An 11,051-nucleotide genomic window follows, 5' to 3' on the forward strand; every position below is an offset into this window, starting at 1 on the left:
TCCAGCAATATTATAGGCATGTTCAGTGATACAGTATTGTATAAAATGCAAAGAGAGAACAGAAGTACAGTGAACTCAAATGAGCTCTTGTCAAAAGTGTACTAATCAATACTAATGTCACATAAAAATATGAACAGGACTGACATCTCTTCATGAGTCACCTGTTCAGCAGAGATCATTCCACAATTTAGGGCTTACATGAGAAAATGCTCTTTATGTTTCAATTTTGTCCTTGTAGTACAGTGGAAAAAAATACTTTTCAGATCTTAAGGATCTAGGAGGGTTGTAGGTTGCCACTATACTAGCTAGATAAACTGGAACTAAATTGTGCATGGCTTTAAAAACAAATACAAGAATGTTATAAATAATCCTGATCTTATTGTCAGCCATTTTAATGAAGTTAATAATAGGATTACAGAATCATTTTTTTGCTGCAGCATTTAGAATTTTCAGTTGCCACATTAGTGTACAAACATCATCATCATTGTCTGCTGCTTATCCAGGTCTGGATAGTGAGGGCAGCAATCTTAGAAGAAAAATCCAGACTTCTCCAAGATGTTCCCTGGCAAGACGAGAGACTATGCCCAATCCCAATTCTACTCCTTAGCCCTTCCCCTTACCCCTCAATTTGCACGTTCACGTGAAGGGGTAGAGGTATCCTAATTCTCTTTAGCTTGAATATGTAGGGCTGAGGGAAAGCGAAAGATACCCCTCGAAAGGGGGATGAGTCAGGAGATGCAATTTTTTTTTGTCATTATTATGAATTTTTACAACAAACAAGCAAAGGCATATGTTTTAATACATTCATAAACATGTTCGTGTTTTACCGCCAAGCTTTAAAAAACCTGCTAAAATAATAACCGCTAAATTTTGCTATCTATAATCCTTAGTATTAAATCCTGTACAGTAGTCCCACAACATTCTGTCACATCTGACACTTAATGACACACAAATCCCCTGTCAGAAATGTCTAGTGGCTGGGAATAAGCTTTTTACAGAGTCTGCTATAATGTTAATGTTGTTTTTGTGTGTTTACATACGTAGATGAATATGGCCAGGGTGTAAATACACAGTACACAAGCTTATTGCCACATTAGATCGTTATGATAACATAATATATGCCTTCAGTGATTTCCTGAAGATAAATACCAAAAAAAAAACACAACTGGAATAACGGCAGTCGCGATCTCATATGAAGCAAGAGCTCATGATGAAATATGCTGACGTGCAGGTGTTGTAGTGGTGTACCATTTCTTAGGGGTAATTTTTGAAGCCCTTTCCTACACATTCTGTTTCAAAGGCCAAGAGCAAGGGGTAGGGATACAAAAGTAGAATTTTTTGACCGGGCCATAGTCTCTCCACCATGTCCTTCGTTGTCCTCTGGGTCTTCTCCTGGTGGGACAAGCTTGGTAAACCTCATCCAGGACGCATCTAAAACAGATGCATGATCCGCCTCAACTCTCTCGCTCGATGTGAAGGAGCAGCAGCTTTACTCCGAGTACCTCACTCTATCTATAAGTATGTGCCTTTCCACCCTGCAAAGGAAACTCATTTTGCTGCTTGTCTCCGAGATCTTGTCCTTTTGGTCATGAGTCATGACCCAAAGCAAACTCCAGTTGCATAAAATAGGGAGTTACAATAGTCCATCTGGAGAAAGACAATGGCAATAATAGCTCTCTTGAGGTCAGTGTTGGATAAAAATGGCTTAGGCTTACCTAGCAGACAAAAAAAAAAAAACAAGACATTAACAGAACATTTAGTTGTTTGTCCAACTTTAAGTTGCTATCAATAACAGAACAAAAATGTTTTTCACACTACATTTGTTACAAAACTAAAAAGAGATTTAAAAGCTGAATGGCCTCCTGCTTTTTTGGGGGGTTAAACAATTTCTCTCATTTAGTTTTCATTAAGTTAAAAAAAAATTGGTGCCATCCATTTTTAACTTTATGAAAGCACGCTGATAGAGTGGCTTCAACTCTTTAACAGAGATATACATTTAAGTATGATCAGCATGTGTCTGTGTGTACTATCAGCTTACGAAAGTATTTTACTTAAATATTTTACATTTGCCAGTTTAGTGGCTAATTCGTACAAATTCGTACAAGTTCAGTGGTACGAAATTGTACGATTTTAAAAAGGAGGCATTGCACCTAACCCACCCCTAAACCCAACCGTCATTGGGGGATAAGCAAGTCGTACAAAATTGTACGAATTAGATCGCATAAATTCATATGAAATAGCCACTAAATCAAATAGTTACAAATTGTTGTGAGATTGTGATGGTAATATATACAGTATAGAGAGAAAAGCATTGAGTGAGTCTCCAGTAAACGATTCACTCTACAAACTGATTAGAAAAGAGTTGTGTGTGAATGTGGTTTCATATGTTTTCACCAGAATTATCAGTGTGGGAGTTAGGGCATGACAAGAGGTTGGGTAATTCCATTTTCAACATTTTTAATTTACTGAAGTATTAAAGGTAATGCTGTAATGATACGTATTGTCAAACTTACTGATGGGCCAGTAAACATGATACTAATATTTGTAACCACTATTTACTCACTCTGAGGTGGTTTTAAACCTTTGTGTTTCTTTTTCTAACTCATTCTTAATTCAAGAGATTTAAGTAGTTGCACTTCATTCACATCATTTCTATTTCTTTGTATTAATTATTTGAGATTTAAGGTAAAACTCATGTGGTGTTAATAGCATATTAATGTGGACAGTAATGACTGGAGAAAACAGTTCATACAAGGGCAGCCAGCTGTTCAGCTGCAATAAATCGGTCAAACCCTACAAAGTAAAAGAAAAAAAGTCTTCCAGGCTTTTAAGCATGTGCTGTCACCATATATCATTTTCATACACGTTAAAGACGTACAAAGTGCATGTAACGAGGTAAGCATGCTCTTTTTAAATTTGCTGAAAGCAGCACACTATTTCACACTGATATCATGAAAACAATCTTTCAGCATTACAAGCAAAATGTTGCTTACGCCAGTGGTAAAAGTGGCCTTTACTCGTTGTTTGAACAGAATATAGGTTAATGGTGCAATAAGGAAATCCATTAATAAAAATCAAATGATCAATGATCATAAATGAAAACAGACAGTTTCTTTCTTTCATCACTGATATATATTTAATAATCAACAATTTAAGTGAAAATGGTTATCACAAGGCTATTAAGATACATGGTAGTGCTGAAAACAACGACAACAAACATGAAAGTGTGCAAAGTATATAATGTGAGGAAACTTTGGGAGGTGCCTGCACAGAGTCTCAGAGTTTCTCAGAGTTGTTTTGTCCAGAGGAGCTTGAATTCAGTCTTTTTTTCTGTCTCTTGAATGAGGGAAATAAATCAAAAACATTTTCCCATTTTGTAGTTTTACATACATTCACTAGTATTGTATTTTGTAACACGTACACAGATAGGAGAGGAAAACGAAAAGGATAAAGTTGCTCTCTAGACATGTTCCATATCTAAACTCTTCTCTGTCCATTTTTGAGCACTTCAGTGAATAAAAACAAGAACAATACTGAAATAAACATTAGACACAACTAAACATTTACAGACTTGATCACAACTCAAGCAATGTACAAGCATATTAGTAAAAGATTTCTCGATTCAAGGATTAGCAGATCGTGTTTAATTCTTTTAGATGAAAGTATAAAAATATTTATTCTCAACTAGCTTTGGTGAAAGAGTAAAAACTGAAAAATAACAAAAAACGAAAGCCCACAAGGCTACACAAATATAAGCACTGACATTTTCTCACTTTAAATCAACTTATATAATGGATTTTGAAACGCAATCCTAACAGAGAACTACAGCAAAATGAATTATAAAACTACATTGTGGAGTGACAATGGACAAAACCAAAACTTTTACATGGAGCAAAAGTAAACAATACTGAGTTACCTCCAACACACATGTTTACAATTATCTTTCAAGGAAAGACTGACAGCTACAAAACAAATGTCCTCTGAGCTTCTCAGACATAGTCTCTCTTGTTATAGGTACTTGGAGCCACTGAGTGGTGGGCTGAATAGGCGATACGACTTTGCGGAGGGTACCTCGTCTCATCTTTTGGTGGGCAACTGCAGCACAGTATTGATCCTCCAACAAGCAACATTGCCGAAGCAGCCCAGCCCAGATACAGCGATGCTCCAATTTCCATCTTCTGAGCTTCTGGTACCAGCGGGCTGTAGAACTCAAGAATGACCGTATGTGCAGACCAGCACACAGGAATAAGCTGCAAGACTGAAGCAGTTATGAAAGCGGCTCCAGAGCTGATCATCACACGGGCTTTGGCTGCTTCCTCCTCAATGCAGTTGGTGCATTTGGCTCCCACAATAGCCACAAAAAGCGCAAGGACACCGACAATGATGGCCACCACCACCAGAGCGCGAGCCGCCTGTAGATCTGCAGGAAGAGCCAGCATGGAGTCATAGACTTTACATTGCATCTGTCCGGTGCTTTGAACCACACAGCTCATCCAGATTCCCTCCCAGTACACCTGTGCTGTGACGATATTGGTGCCGATGAACGCCGTGACCCTCCACATGGGCAAAGCACAGCAAACAATGTTGAGAATCCAGCCAAGGACTGAGAGCGTGACACCTACTAACTCCAAACCAAAAGACGCCATGTCTCCAGTCTCTTTCTCCTGTTGAATGTTCAGTTTGCTTTCTCTTATGCTCGCTGAAGCTCTCACAAAGTCTGCCCAAGTCCTTGAGACAATTACATCAGAAATCTCCAAAATCACCAAAAGACCGTTCAGGCATGGAGGTGGGTGTTGACACACTGAATCTCCTCAACAAGGACGGCTGGAATGTTCTGTCCTGGTAGAAACTTCCCCTTTTCTGAGAAAAGGGCTGAGTTACCTGCCTTCTGACATCAGATGATAAGGTGCGATTCAAGTATTGGTTGGCGTCCTAATAAAAAAGGGGAGCTGCTTTCTGTTGAGCACTTTAACAGAGTAGCTTCTGGTGAAACGTATTCAAACCAAAGGTTGTAACTTTTTGGTGGCGTTAATAGATAACCTTGGGTAGATGTGTAAAAATGCTCCTAATGGATAATCATTGACAACACCAATGTAAACAGCTACCTGTAAGTGTAGGCTGGAATGCATGCATAGTGAAGTCTTAAAGGAATAGAGTTTACCTAGATATTTCAAACTATTTACCGATGGTTATACATTTATCTAAATGAAATAGACAAACGAGGCCCTCTAAAAAGATTATATGTTGGATGACTCAGGACATACACTACTTTTGTAGTCTATCACCTGTAGTGACCTACATTAAATATAAATGAGAAAAATGCTGAAACTTTAATGTTATTTTTATATAATTATTAAATATTATATTACTACATTATACATAAGTTAAAATAAAACCAAATACAATGCTATATATACATATTTAACGGAGAGAAGATTTTTTTCAGCACATTTCTAAACATAATAGTTTTAATAACTCATCTCTAATAACTGATATATTTTATCTTTGTCATGATGACAGTAAATAATATTTTACTAAATATTTTCAAGACACTTCTATACAGCTTAAAGTAACATTTAAATGCTTAACCAGGTTAATAAGGTTAACTAGGCAGTTTAGGGTAATTTGGCAAGTTACTGTATAATGATGGTTTGTTCTGTAGACTATTGAAAACAAATTTAAGGGGCTAATAAATCTGACCTTAAAATGTTTTTTTTTTCTCAAAATTAATAATAACTTTTAAATAAATGCTTTAGAGTTTTACACTTTTTCACAAAGTCTTCCTTCCTAGAAGTACGCGTAAACACACTAACTACTGAATACAAAGTCCTGGAAAAACTCGAAGGCATCTTGCTGTCCATAAAATCCCGTCATAAAACATGCCTGTAGTCAGAATATTTCAAATAGCCATTTCCTGGTTGTCCAAGTAAAAGAATTTAGTGATGCAACTCCAAAACAATACATAAAGAAGTGAAACTAAGATAATGATAAACTGATATCCAAACAGTGTAAAAGAGCAGCTTAGACAATCAGAAATTAGAGTTTCAGAATAAAAGAATTTTAGAGTGATCAGGTGAAGTGAAACTGTGGTAACTCATTATATTATGTCAATATGTGTTTTGCAGGTCAAGCTTGGTGCACTTAAGAGAACAAAAAGACACATTTCGTCAGGTGTGTACACAATTAGGAAAGCAGAAGTATGTGGCAATGTTGGAAGCGGGAAAGTTATGCAACGTAAAAAACAAATCTGAATGGAATTGTTAAACCAAGGCATCATAGATAGAAAATATGTATCAATTTCACGACAACAGCTCTAAAAAAACCAACAAATGTTGAAGGCCTTAAAAAGATAGCTTACCCAAAAAGCCCACAGTATCATAATTTCTGTTTTTGTGGCCATTGACTTCCATGTTATTTTTCTCGCTATGGAGGTAAATGGCCATTGGTTTATAGCATTCTTCTAAATATCTTTATATCTTTAATATCTAAATATAAGCAGAAAAAAAGAGGAAGTATTAAACTCTTTTATTATTAAATTGAGATACTTAAAAAAAATTGTAATACATTATATTAAAATGAATATTCATAAAATAAATTAAAATATATTAATTTATTCATTTTCCTTCAGCTTAGATCATATTATAAAAAATATATTTTTTAATAATAGTATAAGCAAAATTTATTTGTATCGCAATTTAACTAAATAGACCTTATTTGCCAAGCACTTGTGTGTTAAATAGGTTGTTTGTTCAAACTGACCAATCAGATGGGCCTTACTAACTTTATACCTACCTCCCCAAGTAGGTGCTATTTTGCTTTTGGCTGGACTGGCCCAAAATTAAGAAAGTTCACTAGAGAGTGCCTCTGAGCGCAGATCTGAAAATAAAATCCTGCTCAGTAAAAAGTGATTATTTACTTTACTTTAAAAAGTGAGTTAACATGTTGCCTTAAAAGCAACAAATTCATTAATTTTCCCACAGATTTATCAAGGGTCGTCATAGTGAAATGAATCACCAACTACTCTGGCATATGTTTTACGCAGCAGATGCCCTTCCAGCCACAATCCAAGTACTGAGAAACACCCGTACACACTCATTCACACACACTACAGCCAGTGTTTGTTTACCGAATTCACTTACTCAATTCACTGTGGGGGAAACATTAAGTGGGGGCACATTAAGTGAATAAGAGAACATGCAAACTTTACACAGAAATGCCAACTGGCCCAGCTGGGACTCGAACTAGCAACCTTCTTGCTGTAAGGCAACAGTGCTAACCGCTGAGCCAACGTGCTGCCCATTTTTTTAATGCAAGATTCAATCTTTTGGGTTTTAATGCAGGATTTGTGTATTTGCTGAATTACTGAATTACTGTAACCATATATATTATACATCCCTGATAAGACTTAAAGACCAATTTTTCCTTTTTACAAGATGTAAGATAAGCCTTTGGTGTCTCTGGAATGTGTCTGTAACATTCCTTTATTCATGTTCATTTGGCTTAGTCCCTTATTTATCAGAGCTCACCACAGCTAAATGAACTGCCATCTATTCCAGTATATGTTTTACGCAGCGGATGCTTTTCTAGTGGCAACCCAGTAGTGGGAAACACCCATACTTTTTTGTATTCATAAACACATTCATACACAATTTAGTTCACCCAATTCACCAACAGTTGAAGTCAGAATTATTAGCCCATTTTTGATTTTTTTTCTTTTTTATATATTTCCCAAATGATTTTTAACAGAGCAAGGAATTTTTCACAGTATGTCTAATTAATATTTTTTCTTCTGAAGAAAGTCTTATTTGTTTAATGTTGGCAAGAATAAAAGCAGTTAACTTAATTAGCAGTTAGCACTTAATATTGTAAAAGTCATTTAAGGACAAAATTATTAGCCTTGTTTGGAAGCCAGACATGGTCCAGTTATGTACCATAATTCACTGTGGCATGTGGGCCAAGCAAAAGCTGATTATGTGGGCCAGAGCTGGGCCAGAATTATTTTGCTATGCAGGATATGTCTGTGGACACACTGGACCTATACACAGTTTTGTCCAAACTGTTCCAACAGTTGATTTTGCCCTTTAAAACAAAAAAAAAGTACTTGCCTGTTTAATTTATATATCAGTAAAGCCACAATGTTTGTTTAAACTGCAGAGGATTCCCATACGAGAGTTGAAGTAAATACATACAATTTACAATGTCATACAATTTGATTAATGCCAACATTTGATTGATGAATTGATGAATAATTTGACACGAGGAACTCACTAAACACTTTACTGAACATTCAATAAAAAGTACAGCTCTTTAAAAAGGATACACCCAAAGAGCCTGAAGCTGGAAATATTGATAGCTTTGTAGAAGAAATATACTACCACACCCATATAAACCCTTTTAACCTTTTATGTGAAAGAGAAGAAGAAAACGTTATCACCAAGTGTTTTCGAGACTGCCTGAAACTGGTTTGAGTTTGATAGGTGAACATGACATCATCAGCATGTGTTGGCCTACTTCCCTTTCAGAAAGAGGCTGATTATATTTAAATGAGTTTCTGTGGAGCAGTAGACATGACTAATGAGTTTCAGTGGGAAGATGTTGTTCTCTGAAAGGGGCGGAGTTGAGGGAGAGGCAGCTGATGCCTGTGACACTCCATTGGCTACACACCCTTAGTTTTGGTTATTACTTTTTAACCCTTGTTACCCCATGTTAATAAAAAAGTTATAAGTTCATAGAGGACAAGAAAATTATAAAAGTATAATATTTGAATACTTTTCTGCAGTTTAATGGAGATAGATTTCTTTATATGCATTGGACTTGGTGATGTCTACCAAAAATGTAATCATTTAAAAAGACATAAAGCTTTTCAATTATAGTTTGTTTACATAATGCCACTGCTATTGTTTTTAAATGAAAACCAATAATGAGAAAAATACTCAAGGCTAAGCAATTTATTCAGATTAGTAAAGTCTTTAGTCTTTCATAAGTCAATGATTTAAAAAAAGCATTAGTTTAAATGCATTATTATTATTAGATTTTCTCTCTCTCTCACACACACACAAACTTCCATTGACAAACAAACAAACTCCAAATCATACCAACACACCCATATAATTATATAATTGAAACATTTGGCCAACAGTGCTAAGAAGATGTGCCAAAACAAACGAAAAATAAAATAAAAGTCCTGAGAAAATGTGCCAAATTATGACAAATCCAGCATTTTTTACACTAAAGGTTTAAAAACCTTCTAAACACAATGGAAGCTTGTTAACAAACAGTGTGTGACACTTATTACTTAAATGACACTGGGATGAAATAGCTTTATGAAATCAAATCGGTGTGAAGTATTAAAATTTCAATAAACATACATGTTTTGATGCTGTTTGCATTTGTTACTACACTTGTGAAATTCAAAGCAAAAATTAAATAAACTACTTTTAAATAGCTATATTAATTTGTTAATTTAAAAGTTGAATTATTTTATTTTTATGTTTGAGTTATTCAATTTTTAATTGATTCTAGTGGCACTTTACAACCTCTGCGGTACATCAACATCCTGGTAAACATACATTTTATTTTAAACATTTCACAGTGATGATTGTTCAGTATTAAAGTAACTTTCTTTTTAAAAATTGTTAAAAGTGTTTTGCCACACTAAACATAGCTTTTCCATGGTATTACTTACTTTAAACTAGAGATGCCCAAAGTTGGGCCTGCTGGCCAAAGTTGGCCCATTGTCCCTTTGGCCCACCATCCCTGAGAGTAGAGTGAGAATGATGGAGAGGGTTGGGATGAATGCTTTTAACACGGAGATCGTCATTACTAATTTGAGGTAACCTGTTTAACTTATAATTATTATAGGAATTTACCCGTGGCAACTATATTACCTTCGGCCCACCAGCCCAATTGGTTTTTGGCCCTTCATAAGAAAAAGTTTGGGCACCCCTGCTTTAAACAATGGTTCATGGGCACTGATAATATTATAATAAAACGTTTCAGAGTCAAATGAAGCAAACATTTAGTTTATTAACATCATTTCATATTTAGGCTATTGTTTAAACCTGCGCACGACACCTACATTTTTCTCTTCGTAAAAATGGAATAGTGCGCAAAGGGCATCTGAAAGCCACACCAGGTCGTCTCCAGTTTTTGACAAGTATATGTCAATAATTTATTGCGTTTGGTTTGGACTGCTTTCCTATTTCCTTTCCCTCCACCGTTTGCACAAGTAGTTAAAGAACCGACTCTCGCTGTGATTGTTGTAGCGTATTATGACTTAATAAATGAATAATTTACGGAGCGCCTGCTAATAAATAACTCACTCCGTTAAATGCAATTACATCCGTAGCCACAAGCTGGCATACATTAACCATACAAAACATTCCGTGATGCTATACATAACACATTAGGCAATATTAATCGTGAATATTAATATATGTGTTCATTTAAACATGCTAATTACTAGCTGCTTTTAATCATAGCCTATTTTTGTGTTAGCTAAATCGCATGTTTACCTTTTTGTTCAAGCATGTGGATGTAAGCATATACAGTTGCATAAATGTAATTTATGTTTCTCATAGCCTAATTTATGTTGCTCCAATAGCCTTAATAACAGTTTAGTGATCGGAAAGTATTGTAGCTATCTTAAAGGCTTGCATTTTTCTCATGTGAAACAGCTCATTATCAGGAGGGTGTCTTTCCCAGCCGGCACACGACCGACCTTCAACGTTGAAATATGGTTGAAATAAGGTCAGATGTGTTTTGAACGTTGAAATAATGTTGATAGAACGTTTAATTTTGAACGGTTGAAAAACAGCCTGCATATGACAAGGCTTCAACGTTGAAATGTGGTTGAAAATACGTCAGTAGTTGCTTTAATGTTGAAACAATGTTGAATGATAAATGGTTGAAAAAAGTTACAGAAATCCTTGTACAAATCAACGTTGACATTTTTTTTTATCATGATCTGTATGTTGAATTAACGTCATGACTTCACCCAATATTCAACATGTTTGGTTACCATGGTATCGGAGGACTCGGCGCACGCGGCC

General features: G+C 35.6%; 1 protein-coding gene across 1 annotated transcript; it reads right to left on the reverse strand.

Annotated features, from left to right (window-relative positions):
* Positions 1-3,117: 3,117 nt before the first annotated feature.
* cldn3d (claudin 3d) lies at positions 3,118-4,961 on the reverse strand. The gene has a single exon (NM_131764.1). It carries the CDS (start codon positions 4,644-4,646, stop codon positions 3,990-3,992), a length of 657 nt encoding a protein of 218 aa, NP_571839.1. The 5' UTR covers positions 4,647-4,961; the 3' UTR covers positions 3,118-3,989.
* Between the last annotated feature and the right edge of the window lie 6,090 nt (positions 4,962-11,051).

The sequence above is a fragment of the Danio rerio genome, chromosome 21 (assembly GCF_049306965.1).
Source record: "Danio rerio strain Tuebingen ecotype United States chromosome 21, GRCz12tu, whole genome shotgun sequence".
NCBI lineage: Eukaryota > Metazoa > Chordata > Actinopteri > Cypriniformes > Danionidae > Danio > Danio rerio.

What these genes read in the sequence shown, in the direction of transcription:
- cldn3d (NM_131764.1), bottom strand. Translation starts at nt 4,646, where the DNA reads ATGGCGTCTTTTGGTTTGGAGTTAGTAGGTGTCACGCTCTCAGTCCTT.